Genomic DNA, 20085 nt, shown 5'->3' with positions numbered 1-20085 from the left:
CTGAGCAAGTCAATTAACTCTTGTCTGCCTAAGTTTTCTCATCCGTAAAATGCCTGGGTTGTGGTGTAAATGAGCGCTATTTCTTTAGAAAAGGCTTTCTTTGCACAGTTTAAAACACTAGCTATTGTCATTGCAGGATTTGGAAACGTAACCCAAGGAATGGGCATGAAAGCTGTCTGGTACTGGGGGGGCAGTGTAGACAGAAAAAGGCGAATGCACAGAAGAGCGAACCCCACGTAGTGAAGAAGTCGGGCTGGATAAACACCTGTCCCCAAAGCCTGCAGAAAGCCGGAGGTCCGCAGGGCGGGTTCGGTCCCGACAACGAACCGGACGGACCTTTGTTCCCGCGTCCGCAGGGAGCACCCCCCTCCCCAAGTTGGGCAGCGCGGACCTGTGGGTCGCCTCCTCCCGGGAGGCAGCCGCAGACGAGGGCCGGACTGCCAGCCGGGGCTGCTTCTCCTCCCCCTTCCTCCGAGCCAGGCCTACCCCGAGCCCTCATGACGTCACCGACGCGGGACCAGCCCGATTTCCCGGCGCCAAACTCCATCCTGGGATTTCTAGGCTTCATCCCCACCGCCATCTTCCCCGTGGGCAAGGAGGTAAGGAGGCCGGAGGGGAAGGTTCGGAAAGGAAAAGACTGGGGGCCCGGACATCTAGGCTGAAGAGCCAAACTCAATTAAATACTTAAGAGTCCCGCCAGTAGAATTCTGTTAGAGGGAGAAGGTGTTGTGCGCGCATCTCTTGCCGCTGCGCACAGGATGTCATGGAAAATTGTACAAGTTGTCTTTGGACTACGATTCCCAGAGGCCTCCGGGGCCGAGGGACGTCCATTTTTTTTCCGGACTACATTTCCCAGAAACCTGGGCGGCGAAGTTCTCGAGAGACCTAACGCCAGCTTCCTTTCTCTGTTGGACTCTGAGCCTTGAGCTCCCTCACCCATCGAAGCCAGAGGGCAGCTTCGCCTCCTGCACGCTCCTGTAGGCCCTTAGTCCCAGACCCTAGCGGGGCGGACACTTGTCTCTATTTCGGAGTCACGTGCCCTGAACCCGGTCTCTATAGCAACCGCTTGACAGTGGTCCGTCGGCCTCAATCACCCCGGAAAGGGCGGAAACCCAGCCCGGAGGTTCCGGGAAATGTAATCTGGAAGTGGAGGTGCGGGCAGGGTCGGACGGAGGGCGTAGGGGCGGGGTTGGGGAATAACTAACTCACTTCTGCCTCAGGCGAGGAAGCAGAGACCAAAGAGATTGTGTTGATGACTGCCAGTCCTTGCGTCACTTGAAACCCTCACGCCCAAGGCCTGTGATTTTGGCAGTTGAGTTTCTTGGCCTTTGGCGTTGGGGGCGGGGAGGGTTTGTGGAGTTGCAGGGAGTGGGATTGAGGAGACCTGGAGGGGTGCGGTTGGGCAAAGAGATTTTGCATTCCTGGGGGGCGGGGGAAGAAAGAGTCTGTCTGGGTGTATGCGCATGCTCCATGGCATTACTTGGAATCTCTGGGGTCCATCCTCAGTGAGCTTTCTTGCCGCTAGGGGGCGTATGAACTCCGTGTTATTTCTATTTTCTCAAATATTCAAAATTGCTTCGGAATTACTTGATTAACACGTTATTGTTTCCTTTCTTCCCGTCATATTTTACGTTCAGTGAATGATCATTTTGAAGGACCTTCCTTAACTTGTTCCGGTTCTCTAATAGCATTGTTAATTTAATAACTCATTGTTAACTTTGGTTTCTTATACCTTAGGGGTGTCCTTTGAAGGGAACTTCTTTGAGGCATAGATCCTTGTGGAGTTTTGTTTTTGTTATTTCTTAACTTGCACACGCTCACATGGCCGTGGAATCTAGAGAGGCTGTAGCCCTGGATCCCCAGAATCCAACAGTGAAAGAGAGACTTCAGGTAGTAAACATGGAAGAAGAAGAGGATTACCTGTGGGGGGAGAAAGGCAGCCAGAAGAGGAACAGCCCCTCCACCCAGGAGATCTTCCGCCAGCGGTTCAGGCAGTTCGGCTATTATGACACACCTGGACCCCGAGAGGCTCTGAACAAGCTCTGGGAACTTTGCCATCAGTGGCTAAGACCAGAGATCCACACGAAGGAGCAGATTCTAGAGCTGCTGGTCCTGGAGCAGTTCCTGACCATTTTGCCAGAGGACCTGCAGAGCTGGGTGAGAGATCAGCATCCAGAGAGTGGAGAGGAGGTGGTAATTGTGCTGGAAGATTTGGAGAGAGAACTTCTTGAACCAGGACAACAGGTGGGAAAGGGGAAGTGTAATTTATTTTGGGAAAAAAGTGGTTTTTTTTTGTCTTCTCCATTACAGAGTGAGCTCCTTGAGAGCAGGCTCTGTTGTTGGTTTGGTTTTTTTTTGCCTGCCTCCGTATTCCCAGCACTTAGCACAATGCCTTGCACATGATGGACACAGTAATGTTGGTTGACTTGATTTGCTGACAAAGGGGATAGTTATGAAAAGAAAGTGAGTAAATTCCAATCTTTAGTGTAATTAGCTAGGACTATTAGCCCATATATTTGAGTCTTCTTTATTTTCTTGTTGCCAGTTGCTCAACTGCTCTTGAAAATATGAGATATAAGAATTCCTAATTGCAGGGGGCTGTAAAGAACACGTTTGTGGAATCATTCAACAAATATTTTTTGAGTGTCTACTATAGTTAAATCAGTGTTAATCAATGTGAGGGCTACAAAAAATACATAATCCTTGCTTCCTCTGACTTCATCTAAAAATTGACAAAATTGTACTGGCCACAATTCAGTGAACACCAAATAATACCTAGTAAACTAAACAAACAATAAAATGGCTATGCATTGCAACCTCCTTGAGGACTAAGAGTCTAGTTGCAGAAATAGGGCAGGAACTATAATTTCAATTAAAATATAATAAAGATATAGGGGGCAGCTAGGTGGTGCAGTGGATTGATCTCTGGGCCTGCAGTCAGGAAGTTTTCATTGCTGTTGTTTATTCCTTTCAGTCATGTCCAGCCTTTAGTGACCCCTTTTGGGATTTCTTGGCAAAGATCCTGGAGTAGTTTGCCATTTCCTTCTCCAGCTCATTTTACAGATGAGGAAACTGAGGAAAACAGGGTTAAGTGACTTGCCCAGGGTCACTGAGGCCAGATTTGAATTCAGGAAGATGAGTCTTCTTGAATCCAGGTCTGGCACTCTATCCGCTGGATCACCTAGTTGCCCCCAGTGTCAGGAAGATCTGAATTAAAATCTGAATTGGAGACTGGAGTCAGGGAAACTGGTTAAGAGGTACTAGTACAGTGTTTCTTAAACTGTGGATCACGACCCCATATGGGGTTGTGAAAAATTTGACAACAGTAAAAGGTTTCTGAAGGCACAATGACCGAAAAGTAAAAGTCAGATGCACAATGAATGCACAGATGCACAAGGTGGTGCTGGCAGCACTTGCCTGTGTTGCTTGGGGCAACTTCACTGCAGCCTTAGTTCTGAACACAAAGCATGTGCACTTGGCACTGAGCATGCCCTCTGGCCACTCTATGCTAACAAAACTGATACTGAAATGTGAAAAGGGGTTGAGAGCGGAAAAAATTTAAGAAGCCTTGGTCTAGAGGAGATGCGGAGAGTCTGCACTAGTAGCAGTATAAATGGAAAGGAGGGGGTGGTTGTGAAAAAGTCTTCAGAGATGCGATCAACAGGACCTATGTCTCTTTCTGTTCCCTTGTTGGCCACATCCAAAGACCATATCATGGTTTCCAGCTGCAAGTCTGAGGGGGTGTTGGTTTCATTAACAGAAATGTCAGGGTTTGGGGGTGAGAAGAACTTATCTGTTTAGTTGGGGGTTGTTGAGCTTGGGGACCCCCAGGTCCTCCGTTAGAAATATCTAGTAAGTCAGGGCTCTGCAACTTTAGGTTTTTTTTTGAAACAATTAGAGAGTATATTTTGATTTGCTATTTTAGTGAGAGCTCTGTGGTAGCTTGGCTTCATTTACTGAAGCATTTATGTAAATTTCTGTGCTTGTAGGCAGGCCGCATAAATCACACTGCAGGCCCCATGAAGCCCCATTTTGGACAGCCCTGTAGTAAGTAATTGCTGTCCAGGAGAGAGGTTAAAGATACATACAAGTATATTAATCTTTAGAGAACCAGTTTACATATTTAGGGAATAATTGACTAGTTTGGGATGCGGGATTCCTATAGGATAATAGTTTGAGATGAGAGACTAGAAAGGGAACAGAGTCTAACAAGGCAGGCTAAGGAATTTGAACTTTTTCAGTAATATTGAGGAGCTGATGAAAGGTTGTTGTTTCTGTTATTGTTTTTGAGCAAGAGCGTGTTATGAAAAGTACTTTTACTATGATTATTCTGGTGTTATATTTGCTTATTTTATTAAGGAAGACTGGAGGTAGGTAGACCATTTTAGGAAGCAATATCTGTCGTCAGTCAGTGAGCATTTATTAAATATCTTCGTGTGAGGAACTATGCAAGGTGATGTGGAAAGAAAGAAAAAATTAACTGGACTTGTTCAGTGACTAGATATGAGGCATTAGGGAGAAAATAAAGGATGACTGAGTTTTTTTGATCTGGTTGACTTAATTGCCAAATTTACCTGAAAGTGAATGAGATTTCTTCCTGGGAAAGCCTATTTATAAGCATATAGAAAAGAACCATAGAAGAACATAGAGGAGTGGTCAGAGAGATAGGAGACCAAGGGTAGTGTGGTATTATGAAAACCAAAAAGAAGGGAGTCAAATGTGATACTGAAAATGTAGGCCGAAAATAAGCATAGAGTAGGAGGGAGGCTGGTAGAGTGTAAAGTGTGTTGAATTTGGATTGGGATGATTTTGGCTTGAATCATGAACTTTCCTCTTGTTAGAGCAAACCTTTTAACGTTTCTGGTTCTCAGTTTCCTCACCCTGTAAAATGAAAGGGTTGGACTAGATCACTTTTAAGATTCCTTTCAGCTCTCAAATCTATTATCTTCTATCACAACAACAAAGGAAGTAATCATATTTTCCCAAGTTTTTCAGCTAGCATGTACTAATATACTCAAAATCCTCCCTAACATTCTATACTTAGGCTTTATGCTTAAGAACAATTCTTCTAGGTATAACCTATATCTGATTGTTTACTGTCTCAGGGAGCATAGGAGGAGGAGAGGGAGGAATAGAATTTGGAACTTAAAACTTAAAAAAAAAAGTTTAAAAATGTTTGTAATAGCAGTGCTACTTGCTACTGTGGCTATGTAAGGTTAATAACACCAGCATACAGGATGGCTACTAGCGCAGGTTCTTTGATTTGCTTTTCTAAGGAAAGCAACTTTAAGGGGTTTACAATCTCTCTTTAATTAAACATACATGTATCATTCACTTAGTTCAGGGGAAAAAGTTAGCACCCTGAACTTCAGAGAAAATACAAATGGAAATTACAAGCAGAAATTATATAAACAGAGTAAATAACAAATCAACAGACAGGCTTCTGTCTGACCATAGCAATATATACATATACATATATGTATACACATATATGTATATATATGTACATATACATATATATACACATATATGTATATATATGTACATATACATATATGTACATACATATATACATAGTTACCAAAGAGAGAAGCACCAACATCTAGTTTTTCAAGGGGTGGGGAGGGAGGGGTTCAGCTCCTTAATGGCTGCCCAGAGTCTCCACACCACCACTCTTCCAATGAGTGATCCCCCAAAGCAAAACCTCTCCTCCCACAGTTCTGAAAGTTCTAGCTGAAGGGCTACCCTCAGAGTATATATAAATCCTTTTTCAGGGCTCCAGGGCTTCACACCTCTCCTGACCCAATTAGCAAAAGGGTGTGGGCTTTCCTACTGACCAAGGCAAGACTCACTCAAAGGCACTTGATTACCTTAGTGCTGAGAAACAGCACTAAAAAAGAAAAAAACAGTAAGAAGTCCCACTTTGTTTGCCCTTACGATGTTTTAACATGTAATTGGGGGAAAAATAAAATATATTAAAAAAAAGAACAATTGTTTTGTGAGAACATGGTTTCTCATACTTTCTAAAAGTTAAAGTATCATTATGGATGTGGTAGGTCTACAAATGGTTAAAGCTAAGCCCATAATTTATTTTTAATTGGTAAAAATGGGTAAATATTAAGAGGAGTTTATCCACATTGCTTGAAGTTTTCTTGTACATTCATCTTACTAAATACTAAATCATTCATTATTCACTTATCCCCATCATGATTAACATTAGCACGAATTTTATGAGATTTCTTGTGTTATCAGTAACAGAAATTTCCTGTGTGGTTAATTCTTTCATGTGCCCAGTCAGCCATTTTCCTGAAAGGCAGTAGACTATTCATTATTAATAAAAAGTGCCTCCTGGGTTGTTTTATGATTAATCTTAATACAGTCCTTTTGAATCTGACAAACAAGACTTTGGTTCTTCCTCCCCTGTCCTGTATCCCTGGAGGAATGTACATTCTTTCTGTATTTTATGTTTTAGCTTCCATGGTGATTCCTTCACAAAGCCAAACATATCTCCTTATCTTCAGGTTGCATCAAGTACACAGAGAGAGGCAGGGGCCTGGGAGAAGATGGCACCCTTGAGAGCAGCACAGGATGCACTGAATGTCCAGCTTCAGCCTATGAATGCCCAGATCAAGTGTGGCTCTCCAGAGCCCCAGTACTTACAAGAAAGAGGTGAGGAGCAAGATTGAATATAAGAAGGAGGGTTGGACTAGATGGTGTTCAGGTCCTTTCCCATTTAAAATCTGATTCCATGAAGAGATTTTTATTTTAAAGACCAATGATTTCAGGAGCTATATGATTTTATATGAGAAGGAAGCAACCAATAGACAAAGAAACATTGAAGATTAATAGTGGGGATGGTACAGGAGCCAAGCTGCTGGAGAAGAAGGGATGGACTGAAATCACTTGTTCATGTGGTGGGGTTTGCCTTGGCAAGAAGGAGGACCTGCCTCTTATGAGAGAATGAGGTGAAGGAAGTGATAGTAGGGGAAAGCATCTGCATGATATGAAATGGGGAGATCAGAGGGAACACTTGTCAAGCAGCCTGATTTCTTCAGAGAAATATGAGGCCAGGCTCTTAGCAGAGAGGGTGGTAGTGGTGGTGGGGCAGGGCCAGGGATAGTGAATTGATTAGGGGAAGTATAAAAGAATTGTATTGTTGCATTGAGGGCCCAGTTAAGATTATGTAATATAAATTTTTAATGGACCTGGTCAACACAATTTCAGTTTTCTCCTCCACGATTCAGAAACACTTGAGTGAGAGTGAAGACAGAGGATGAATTCTAGTAATGTTTATATTCTTAGCTTTTTGAATAAATAATTCCATGTAAATTTTTAAAAGCATTATTGAGTAGAAACTCATTGGATCAGAAATCTACAGTTTGGAAGGACCTCAGAAACCACATAATCCAGGGGTTCTTAACTTTTTTTGTGTCACAGACTCCTTTGACTATGGGCCCTTTCTCTGAATAATGTCTAGAAAATACATAGGGTTATAAAGGAAACCAGTTATATTGAAATATGGTTATCAAAAACTTTTTTTTTAAGTTCACGGACCCCAGGTTAAGAACCATTGACATTGTCCTACCTTCTCATTTACAAATGAGGAGTCCAAGGCCTCAGGAAGTTAATTGACTGGCCCAAGGTCACTAGGCAGGTAGTAAGTAACATAAATAGTCTTTGAACCCTGGTCCTCTGATGCTAGAGCCAAGGCTTGCTCTACTGCCCCATAGTCTTTCTTAATGATAATTTCTATCTCAGTTTGTGATACCTATAGGATGCCTGGTTGTTCTAATCATAAAGCTATAACCAATACATCACCCTAGACCCGCTAGTAGCTTAGGTTAATTGCAGGCAAAGTAACCAAAAGTCAGATAACAGTCTAGCAGGACTGGCTTGCGAAAACTTAAGCCTACCAATAGGTACTCTTCATCTTTTCTAGCATTCCTCCTCTTTCCAAGTTCCTAGGCCCAGTCTTTTCTACTGTTTCTGGTTCATTCCTCCTGAGAATGGCCAGAAAGCTTTCTCACGGAGGAATGGGCTGCAGGGTGCCTGCCGCTCACAGGAATTCACTATGGCTAGAAACAACTTCACCCTCAAAATACTGAATTAGTATAACTCAAGGGGTTTTGAAAGATCCTTTCCTCCATGGGAAAATGGATTAGAGTTCAGCAGAGCAAATTTCCGTAGTCCCCCCTCTCCCATTGGCAAATCTGTTGTAGAAGAACCATCCTTTGTCTTGGAAGGTCACTGCCTCCTTTGGGGGAGCTGCTGTCAGAATGAACCATCCCTCCCATGGAGAGATGCTGATTGGCATTCGTTAAGCAAAGATCATGAGGAGCTTGCCACCAGATTGTTGCCTGTGACGGCACGGGAAGGAAAAGCCACACACTCCCTGAATTAATACAAGTCTAGAGACCAAAATGAAAGAGATCATAGCCTTACTCTATTCTGTCCAGGTCAGGCCACATCTGGATGGAGTACGTGTTCATTTCTGGGTGCCATTTTTTAAGAAAGCTATTTACAAACTGGAGCAAGTCTAAAAAGTGATCAGGACACTGAATGGGCTCACAGCCATTCCACAGGGACCTGGAGTGTTTACTCTGGAGAAGGAGACTTGGGAGGACGTGGCCACTGTCTTCAGTGGCCCCTTATATGGAAGGGGCATTAGGTTACATTTTATCAAAGCTGCAGAGCACAGAACTGTAGGCAACGAGTGGAAATTATAAAGAGGCTAATTTTTTAGGCTGATGATAGGGAAGAAATTCCTAATGATGACTGCTGTCCATCTTTGGAATAAGCTACCTTAGACAAGAGTAAGATAGTTGTTATTAGAGTACTTTAAGCAGAAATTGGACAAATGTTTGTGAGAGAGAATTTAATTCAATTCAGCAAACTTCACGCATATTTATATAAGGCCTTGTGCTTGAAATAAAACATAATAACCCCAGCCCTCAAGAATCTTACATTCTACTGAGAGGGTCCAATTTGTATCTAGAAAAGTAAATACAAGAAAATTTCAAGGAGAGAAGCAGCACTTAGTACTGGGAGTATCAGGAAGGGCTTAGTGTTGGAGGTGGAATTGAATGATGTTGGGGATTCTAGGACGTGAAAATGAAGAGGCATGCCAGGCCCAGAGGACAACCCAAGCAAAGCCATAGAAAGGGGAAATGGAATGAAGGGATTGCATTATTCCGAAAAATATTGTACTAGATGACCCTCAGTCATCTGGCCTTTCCCACAGCTGCTAATCCATGTTCTCTGGCTTGGAGGGGTATAAACAAAGTACTGTACAGGTTCAGAGTAGGGAGAAGTGATACCCAGGGTATGGAATCAGGTGAGGCATCATGGAGGAGGAAGCATTTGAGCTGAGCCTTGAAGGATAGATGAGATGCTGACAGACAAAGATGGGGACTCGAGGGAGGGCTAAGTGGATTTTGGGTGACTGTGATAGGGCAGTCCTTGCTTTAGCCAGCTCAGAACCAAAACTATCACCTGCTTGTTACAGGAGGAGAGTGTAGCCAGTACAGGGGTGACATTCTGGGCACTTCTCCTTCCTACAGTTAACCACTGAGTCTCTCTTTGGTGGTAATAAACAGTTTTCTCTCTCTCCCTTCTTCACTTAAAACCCTTTTGATTACATTTACAGGAAATCAGGCATATACTTCCCTCCTCCCCTTTTCCTGCCTTAATTTATTTTTTTCCAGTTACATGTAAAAACAAACTTTTACATTCTTTTAAAAAAATTTTGAGTTCCATATTCTCTCCCTTCCTTCCTTGCCTCACCTCTCATTGAGAAGGCAAGCAATTTTATCTAGGTTATACAGGTGTTCCTAAAGTCTGGACACATAGGCAAAGATGCGTATTTTCAAGAAATGAATGAAATTTTCAAAAACATTTTATTTAATTGGAATATTAACAGATAACATCTTCAATATGATTTCCATCATTTGTGATGCAAAGGTCTTGCACTCTGCAAGATTCATGTGAACTCAATGCAGTAACTCCACATTGTCATCAATTTTCCTATGTGTCCAGACTTTAGGGACACCCTGTACACATGCAGTCATGCAAAATGTTTCCATATTAGTCATGTTATGAAAGAAAATACAGACAAAAGAAAACCTGAAGGGGAAAAATAAAGTAAAAAAAAAAGCATCTGCATCCATACTCCATCAATTCTTTCTCTGGATGTTGGATTTTTCATCATAAGTCATTTGGAATAGTTTTGGCTCATTGTATTGCTGAGAATAGCTAAGCCATTCACGTTTGATCATCATATAATATTGCTGTTACTGTGCAATGTTCTTCATTTTCTGCTCACTCCACTTTGCATCAGTTCATGTAAGTTTTTCCAGGTTTTTCTGAAACTATCCTGCTTTTTATTTCTTATAGCACAGTAATTTTCTATCATAGTCATATGCCACAACTTGTTCAGCTGTTCCCCAATTGATGGGCATTTTCTTGATTGCCAGTTCTTTGCCATTACAAAAAGAGCTGCTATAAAAATTTTTGTACATATGGTCCTTTTCCTTTTCCTTTGATTTCTTTGGGGTATAGATATGGTAGTTGTATTGCTGGGTCAATGGATATGTACAGTTTTATAACCCTTTGGGCATAGTTCCAAATTGCTCTCCAGAATGGTTGGATCAGTTCACAACTCTACCAACAGTGTGTTAGTATCCCAGCTTTCCAACATCCCCTCCAACATTTGTTATTTTCCTTTTTTGGTATATTGGCCAATTTGATAGGTGTGAAGTAGTACCTGAGTTGTTTTAAATTGCCATTCTGTACTCAGTAGTAATTTAGAATGTTTTTTCACATGACTATAGATAGCTTTGATTTTTTTTTTCTAAATTGCCTTGTCATATCCTTTGACCTTTCATCACTTGAGGAATGACTTGTATTCTTTTAAATTTGACTCGGTTCTCTATATATTTTGGAAATGAAGTTTTTATCATAAAAATTTGTTAAACCGCACCCCCCCACCCCAGTTTTCTGCTTTTCTTTTAATCTTGGCTGCATTTTTTTTCCAAACCCTTTTAAAATTAATATAACCAAAACTTTCCATTTTACATCTCATAATGCTGAATATCTCATTTGGTCATAAATTCTTCCCTTATCCATAGATCTGACAGGTAAGCTATTCCTTGGTCCCATAATTTGCTTTATGGTATCACCCTTTATGTTTAAATCATGTAATCCACTCTGCTATCTGCTTTCATTTTATGGGTGCATTCATCCCAGTTATGATTACTGTGTATTTCCCTTTTCCACAGTTACATGTGAAAACAATTTTCAATATTTGTTTTTAAAATTTTGAGTTCCAAATTCTCTCCCTCCCTCCCCACTCCCACACTGAGAAGACAAACAATTTGAAAACCCCAAGAAAAATAAAGTAAACAAAAATATGCTTGAAGGTTTTCTTCCATCAGTTCTTTCTCTGAGTATAGATAGCATTTTTTTCATGATAAGTCCTTTAGAGTTGTCTTGGATCATTGTATTGCTGATAATAGCTAAGTCATTCACAGTCAATTATCCTACAATATTGCCGTTACTGTGTACAATGTTCTCCTGGTTCTACTCATTTCACTTTGCATCAGTTCATGTATGTCTTTACAGGTTTTTCTGGAGCATCTTGCTCGTTATTTCTTATAGCACAGTAGTATTCGATCATATGCCACAACTTGTTCAGCCAATTCTCCAGTTGATAGGCCTTTGGACAGTTCCATATTGCTCTACATAACGGTTGAATTAGTTCACAACTCCACCAACATTGAATTAGTGTCTCAACTTTCCCACATCCCCTCCAACATCTGTCATTTTCCTTTTTCTGTCCTATTAGCCAGTCTAATAAGTGTGAGGTAGTACCTCATTGTTTTAAGTTGCATTTCTCCAATCAATAGTGATTTAGAGCATTTTTTTCATGTGGCTTAGATAGCTTTGATATTTCATCTGAAAACTGACTTCATGTCTTTTGATCATTTATCAATTGGGGGATGGTTCTTATTTTTATAATTTTGGCTTGCTTTTATATATTTGCAAAATGAGGCCTTTATTGGAGAAACTTGCTTCAAAATTTTTTCACTGTCATGAGTGCTAACTCTTATTTCCTTCTATCCTATTTCCCCTGTTTCCTTTTCCTTTCACCTTGTCCTTCCTCAATAGTGTTTTACTTCTGACTACCACCTCCCCCCATCTGCCCTCCCTTCAATCAGCAGCCCTTCCTCTCATCCTTAAAAGAGGGTTGGAATAGATGGCCTCTGGGGACCCACCCCACTTTAAATCGTTGATCTTGTCACCTCTCTTATTCTCAGTTTCCTAATATATAAAAATAAGGATAATCATACTTCCTGCTTATTCAAAGAGTTGTAATAACTGCAATAGGTAATGTACATAAGGGGCTGGGGAGATGCAGACCCTTCTCAGTATTCCTTTAAGGAGTTCTCTCAGCACATGTGACATTTGTATTTTCTCTTGATCATTTCAGATTTCGAGACTAGTACCAAATGGTCCTTTCCAAAGCAGGAACTTTCTGAAGAAATAGAGTCAAAGGAGAGGATATCTGGAAGATTCCCAATGGATGTTTCCAAGGGAACCAAGATTGGAGAAGCCTATGAATGTGAAGGCATTTTAGATGAGCAGCAAGGAAACAAATTGGAGAAAATAGATGGATCCCTTTCCCAGGATGGAATTGTGTTAGTGACCATCCCTTCTGAAAAAACTCTCTTAGGAGAGAATGGTGATGAATATGGTGACAGTCTGAGTAGTTGCCATTTGAGCTCAGACCTGGTTATACAGCATAGAGGAGAGAAACCCCATATATCTAATACAAATGACCAAAACTCTAGCCAGAATTCGTCTTCTAGTGTACATCAAAGAGATCAGACTGTCAAGAAACCTTTTGAATGTAATGAATGTGAGAAAACCTTCAAGCAGAACTCAGAACTTCGAAAACATCAGAAATGTCATATGGGAGTGAAACCCCACAAATGTACTCAGTGTGGGAAAGCATTTGGCCGCGGTTCTGACCTTAGGAAACATCAAAGAATTCATACAGGAGAGAAACCGTATTCATGTAGTGAATGTGGGAAAGCCTTCAGGGGGAGCTCAGACCTTATTCAGCATCAAAGAATTCACACTGGAGATAAGCCCTATCATTGTAGGGAATGTGGGAAAGCCTTCAATCAGACCTCTTCCCTTATTCAACATCAGAGAATTCATACTGGAGAGAAACCCTATGAGTGTAATGAATGTGGGAGAGCTTTCAATCAAAGCTCAGCTCTTACTCAACATCAGAGAATTCATACTGGAGAGAAGCCCTATTCATGTAAAGAATGTGGGAAACCCTTCAGGCATTGGTCTGGCCTTATGACACATCGAAGAGTACACACCAAACTTTGACCCTGTGCATATTCTGAACGTGACAGATCTTCAGACAACTTGTAACTGTTGTTAAGTTTCATAAAAATATACTGGGATCATAACCCCATAAAGTAATTATGAGCTAGCTAGCTCAAGGGCAGGATCTATGTTTGTTTTTTTGTGTTTGGTCCTTGCCTGAGTGCCATGTGCCTATGAGAAATAAGGTTTATTTTGTGATAGATTAATCTGAGTAATAAATGGAGGAAACATTATTTACTTCCTCCCTTTGCTTTTTAGGAAACTCAAGGAATGTGAAATAAATGGGAATGTAATATCTTGAGCTGGAGTTTAGTTACTCCAAGAAACTATGGATTGGATATAGCAGATTTGCTTTGCCTTTAGCCACTGTCAAGGAATTCCTGTATTTGTTGTTGTTTGTCATTGACATCAGGGTGACATGGATATTGTTAGTGACTCTCCCCCTGGGTGTGATCATCTCCTACCTCCTTCCTTACTTCCAATGACATCTGTCTCCGAGGAACAGAACTAATGAGGAGAGTGATTCTAATATTTTTTTTTCCCATGGGAATAAATACAGATAGTCTCCATGTCTCTGAAGAGGTCTGACAGTGAGGAGGGGCTATTAGTATGCCAAGAAAGAAAGGAAATAGACACACTCATATAGTTTCTTAATATTTGGCATGTAAGGTATTTACTATTATTTTTGTAAATAGGTATCTTCTAAGAGGGGAGGGTATATGACTTTTGCTATTTCACAGGTGGAACTGATATCCCGAGAAAAGAAGGGCTGTACTTAAGGGATTAGGACAGATTGGGTGCCCAGAGGCCCCTCCTCCGGCTGTACAGCATAGGCAAGTAAGTCCTCCGAGATGAACTGGGGACAGCTTTTTAAGAGGGTCCAAACTGAAAGCTATTGGGCTGGAGAACAATAGAGTGACAACTATAGGGTTTCACAAAAGATTTTTATTCCTGCTCAAGAAGAGGGAACTGGACCTTGAGTCAGGTAGAAAGGATGTTTATTAATAAGTAGTTCTAATCTCAGTTATTGATCCCTTCCTACTTCACCCTTCCCCTTAGCCAGAAGTTATCTTGAAGCTTGACCAAACTCAGGCCTTGCGGTCCTTGTCCTGAGCGGGACACCCTTCTGTCTTCCTGGCCCAATGGGACATCTCACTTCCTTATTACTTTCTTCAGGGAGAGGGTGGTTGAGATATTTTTTGTTTTCTCAGGTCAGTGCTGAAAAACCATGATTTGGAAGAGGAGTTGCTGGCTCAGTTCCTGGAGTGGGTACCTAGTCTCTAGAAATGCTGGGCCCTTCTGACACCTGAGATGGTAGAGAAGACACTGTCTAACTTCTGTTCTCCTGGAAGTCCCATTTTTCCATGTTGCTGTGACTTTGGCCTGAGTGGCTTCATTTTTCTCCTGTAGACTTTTCCAGCTACAGTATTGGAAAGGGATTTCACTTTGTACCTCTTCTTTGGTCTGTGCCATGAAAACTGTTGCTACTGAGGAAAGGAGTGTGGGTATTCTGTGTGCATGTATGTATTGTAAGCACATGTATATTTTTGTTCTTTCCACTGCCTACCATGAAGGCTTACCCTTATTCCTGCATTTGGGTAGAATGGAAGGTCTTTCCTTGAGACTCATTTTCTAAATCATGAGTTGTTTCCCCGCATCAGAATCTTTTGCCATTATTCAATCCTTCCTGTTACATGTTGGTGAGGTTAGGTGGATGTGGCCCTCGGAATTGGGGATGGGTGATTCGGTAGCCACACCAGCAGAGCTCACCTTGGATATATACTATGTGGCTTAGTGATAAATGGATATCATGTTTGCAGTGGCAGCTGATAAGCCCTGGACTTAGGTTTGGGGAGTGGACATAAGGAAAGCATTCCTCCACTAAGGTAGGGAAATGACATCATAGTGACTCTTGGAATGGCTGGCAGTTTCTGGATTTAGAAGTATTTCTTTTTAGACCAATTAGTCCACATCATTAGTAACCATCCAAGGTGTGGAAATATCAAGCATAGGACCAAAGGAAAAAGACTAAAAGCATGAAAGGGTTATGCCAAATCCTGTGTTGCTATGGAATTAGAAGGAGCCACCATGGTGTTTTTGCTGGGGAGGGGAGTTGGTGGCAGTTGGAATCTACAGTGAGAACTGAGGTCTGGGGTTTAGGGTCAGAGGGTAGGCTGTCCCATCTTTAGCTCCATTAATCTAGTTCTTGGATGTAAAATGTTATGAAGCATTCTTTAGATACTAGGTCAACCAGGCCTTCTCCCAAGGCAGGTGATTTTTCTGTAGAAAAAACAGGTGAGACGTGAGATAAATAGGAGATTGAGAGCTATGAGAAACCCATAAATCTCAGAATCAGAGTCAGAAGTACTGAGCCAAAGAGTTTGGCACCTCAGAAATTAGTCCCACCCATACTTGATTGGGAATCTTTACTTACAATATCCATGGCAAGCTCTGAGGACCTCTGAATCCCTTTTACTTCTGTACATCCCTAACTAGGGAGTTTTTACTGACATCAGATGTTGTAAATGTGTCTGCCATGAGGCTAAGCTGATTAAATCTAATCCTTTTTCCGCATGACAGACCTTCAGAGACTTGAAGACAATTATGTTACTTCAGCCGATCCTCATGGTGTCTTCTCTGATCTTCGATCTTGGGTGCCCTCTTCTGGACATGCCACATATTATCTATGTCCTCAAAACCTCATGTGTTGTCTTCTTCATTAAAAGAGCTTAGACTGGCAAGACTTCATTCTTTATCTGTGATAAAGCTATGCTGACCCCTAACACTGAACATAATATTCCAGATATGGTCCATTTAGAGCTGAGGGCAGCAGAACTTTTACTCTCTTGATTGACGCTGATCCTGTCAGTGAAGCTTAGTATAGCATTGACTGCTGTCACAGTGTTGACCCTTATTGGACTTGTGGTCCACTGGAAACTCCAGATTTGTGTGTGTGTGTGTGTGCGTGTGCGTGTGTGTATGTATGTATGTATGTGTGTGTGAACTGATGCTTCCCTGTCCTGTATTTGAGAAATTGATGGTTTTGAACAAAATATAGAACTTTACTTTCATCCATATGAAGTTTTATCTTATTTGACTCAGACCATTATGTTATCTTGTCAAAGGTCTTTTTGTAAATTAAATCTGTCATCAACAGGTTAGCTGTTCTTCTGAACTTTGTGCCATCTAGATTTGACAAACCTACCTTCTTTGCCTTCTTACAAGTTATTGACAAAATATTGAAGAGTTTAGGGTCAAGGACAGCTACCTGGGACAGTCTGCTGGAGATTCCCTTTCAAGTTGATGCTTCATTGGTAACTATTTTTTGGGTCTGTTCAGATCCACTTAACTGTACTACTACATAGTCCATACCTCTCCATCTCATCCCCAAAGATGATGTGAGAACCTTTGCTTAAATGCATTGTTCAAATCTAGTAATTCTAATGCATCTACATCATTCCTCTGATCTACCAGTCTAATTACCTTCAGTAGAGGCAGTGAGCTTAGGCTGGCAAGATTCCATTCTTTATTCTTGATTATGCTGACTTTTAGTAATCTCTTTTTCTCATTATCAGTACTTGTGAACTATCTCTTTAATAGTGTTTTAGAATATTCTTAAGGAAAAAGTCAAACTCTCTGTACTGTTCTTGCAGACTCTAATCTCATCTCTTTTTTTTTGAAAATCAGGAACATTTGCTCTTATGAGACTCATTTACAACTTTGCAAATAGGTTGCAGAACTGAAGGAGGATGGAGCTTAGGTAATTTAAGAATCGTTGTCATGTGGCAAATGGATTAAATTTGGATGGGTCAGAATGGTTTATGATACAGCAGAAGTTCAGCAGAAAAGGGTGTGTGTAGATAGCATTCAGTCAGGGCTAGAGTCCTATGGGGGCCGGCTCCCTCATCCCCTCAATCTTGAGCCACACCAGGGTAGCATGCTGGGTGGTAGCCCGGACAAGCAGAGGGATTTGGGCTCTGCTGAAAGGCATGGCACCTTTAGGGCCCTGGGTTTATATGAGGTTTTCAGACAAAGTGCTTGCTTTGGCAGTTGTCACATTGCTGGTGGGGTGACAGGGTCAGGGAACATGGATCAGCATTTAAAGGAGGGTTTCTAAAAATTAACTAGGAAGGTGAAGGCCAACTCAGGATGAGGAAGGTAGAATTCTAGCTGTGTTGTATCAGCAGGTTTGTGGGAGAGCTTCTGCAGCCAGTTCTAACTAGAACTGTGTGCAATTAAGGTTTAACATTGCCCAGCAATGTGTAACAGCTGACAAGCCTAGGAGAGTGGGACCATGGAATCTGCTGGCCATTCATTTGTATACTCCAAAATATAAGAAGAAAAGAAATCGCATAAGAAAAATTTTCAAAATTTAATTGGATATGGGACAGACTGCATATCACCAGAATCCACTGGATGCTAACAAGAACCAATCCCAGATTCAGCTCACACAGACTACAGGAATAACATGACTACAAGCAAACAAGTAGAAAAAACTCACCTTCAAGAAACAGCAGTTTGAATTGCACCAAGTTTTTCACCTAAGATGAGAAAAGACAGAGTTTCAATAAGATATATAAAAAATTAAGGAAGATTGGACTTCATCCCAAGACCTATTGTACTCTTCTGCTAAATTTCATATACTGTTTAATACTTTCCTGTAAAACTGGGCATTTGGAACCTCCACAGCTATTGTAAGAATTTCTGTAGGAGAAAGGCCTCTTTAAGGACTTAATAGGCACACCAACCCAGAAACAGAACTTCAACAGGTAAATTCTTAAAAACTTTACAGGTATGAATGACTAATTGTAACAATGTAAATTCTGTGTTGGGTTTAACAGATGTGTTATGATCTATAATTGTCTCAAAGTGTGGGGAGATTACTTTGGGAGGGGACATCAAAATAAACATTATCCTTATGAAAAATTCCCCAATTGTGTCTCTCTCTATTCATCATATTTGTTTCTTATAGCATTGTACTATTCTATAACATTCCAGTACCACAGTTCGTTTAGCTAATTCCTAATAGATGGACATGTATTCTTTCTCGTTCTTTGGCAGTCAGTCAGTAAGCTGTTGTTAGACATCTGTTAAGGGCCTGCTATGTGCCAGACACTGTGCAAACAGTCTGTGATCTCAAGGACCTTCACAGTCTAATGGGGGAGACAACATGAAAAATTTTATGTACAAAAAAAAGATAGATACAGAATAAATTGGAGATAATCAGCTCAGTAAAGTCACTAGCATTAAGGGGGATTAGGAAAGGCTTTTAGAAAGTGAAATTTTAGCTGGGACTTGAAGATAGCTAAGGAAGCCAAGAGGCATAGATGAGGAAGGAGAACATTCCAGGCATGGGGGACAGCTGCTACAAATATTTTTGTGTATATGGATCCTTTCTTTTTACTAATAACTCTTTGGGGTGGGGTGGGGTGGGGTGGTTGTATACCAACAGTGAAATCTTAGGGTCAAAGGGTACGGACACTTTATTTGGATAATTTCGAGTTGCTTTCCAGAATCGTTGTACTAATTCATAGCTCCACTAATGTTGCGTTAGTGTGCCTATCTTTCTACAACTCCTCCAACATTGACTGTTCCCATCTTGTTATGTTTGCCAATTTGCTGAGGGTGACGTGAAACCTCAGGGTCATTTTGATTTGCATATCTCATGTTTAAATGATTTAGAGAATTCTTCCATATGGTTTATAATTTGCTACTCTTGTTCTGAGAACTATTTGTCCTTATTCTTGGTTCACTTTTTTCAGACTTTTTGGTCTCTCATCCTTTTACACATAAAAATGGAGGACCTCCAAAGAAACGTTTTGTTTGTGTGAATTTTATATATTGATATTTACTATATTAGGAAATTTAAATATTTTAATGTTATTATGAAAATAGTTTTGACTTCATGGACCCCTGAAAGCATCTTAAGGACCCCCAAAAGTCTCTGGACTGCACTTTGAGAACCACTGATTCATCTGTTGAGGAGTAGCTTTTGATCTTACATATTTCTGTTGGTTGTCTATCTTTCATGTTCAGACCCTTAACTGAGAAAGTTGTCTCCCTTCATTGAACTTGCTTGTGCAGAACTTTTGTTTTTAATTGATAGAAGGGTGAATCCAAAAGGTTTGAAATTACTGCTCCAGATGATTATAATAATCTTGTGACTGGCTGGCCTCCCTTCCAGTCTCTCCCTTCTTCCCTTTGTTGTTCTTCACACAGCTATGAAAGCAGTCATTTTCAGGTTCAGATCTAATCATGCTAGTCCCCTACTAATCAAAAGAAAACAAACTTTTGTGTGTCCCTCTTGTTGGTAGGGTGAAAGACCATCTCCTTGACCTTCTGAAGTCTTGCTTTCATATATCTAATGGGGGACTGGTCAGTGAGAGTCCACTCCTTAAGAATATGTTCCACATGCCCTGCCTGGGATTAACCCTGCTTTAGGCAAGAATTATTAAAAGAGGGGCTCTCCCTCTCTGATTAAGAAGATTTGCAGGTATCGTCGGAATGATTGGTTTCCTCTGTTTATTGATCACACAAGGCTTTGCATCTCATTATTTAACCAGTTCTGACTTTACCTGATTGTTTTGTCAATTAGCCCACTTTGTTGTATAGTGACCAGAGGGAGCTCTGAGAAACGTTAACAAATAATTTGTTCAAATCTAGGTAAAATCTTCACAAGACTCT

At 41.0% G+C, this 20085-nt stretch overlaps 2 protein-coding genes across 3 annotated transcripts in view; both read left to right on the top strand.

The window, feature by feature from the left end:
• The first annotated feature begins 443 nt into the window (after positions 1–443).
• The window catches only part of LOC118830902 (tryptase-like), a 55827-nt gene continuing 36185 nt past the window's right edge, over positions 444–20085 (top strand). Inside the window, exon 1 of the mRNA XM_036737975.1 lies at positions 444–599. The gene's annotated coding sequence lies outside the window, so the exon portion shown is untranslated. The remainder of the gene's footprint in view (positions 600–20085) is intronic.
• Positions 911–18335, top strand: LOC118830900 (zinc finger and SCAN domain-containing protein 30-like). 2 transcript variants are annotated; one of them, XM_036737972.1, is made up of 4 exons: positions 911–1152; positions 1738–2244; positions 6522–6669; positions 12488–18335. In XM_036737972.1, the coding sequence occupies exons 2-4, from the start codon at positions 1822–1824 to the stop codon at positions 13399–13401; spliced, it is 1485 nt and encodes a 494-aa protein (XP_036593867.1). In that variant the 5' UTR covers positions 911–1152; positions 1738–1821; the 3' UTR covers positions 13402–18335. The 2 variants fall into 2 exon arrangements, with proteins under 2 accessions (XP_036593867.1, XP_036593868.1); XM_036737973.1 differs by lacking the exon at positions 911–1152 and adding an exon at positions 1253–1311.

Source organism: Trichosurus vulpecula, chromosome 9, assembly GCF_011100635.1.
Source record: "Trichosurus vulpecula isolate mTriVul1 chromosome 9, mTriVul1.pri, whole genome shotgun sequence".
Lineage (NCBI taxonomy): Eukaryota > Metazoa > Chordata > Mammalia > Diprotodontia > Phalangeridae > Trichosurus > Trichosurus vulpecula.
This window is presented reverse-complemented; position numbering and strand designations above follow the sequence as displayed.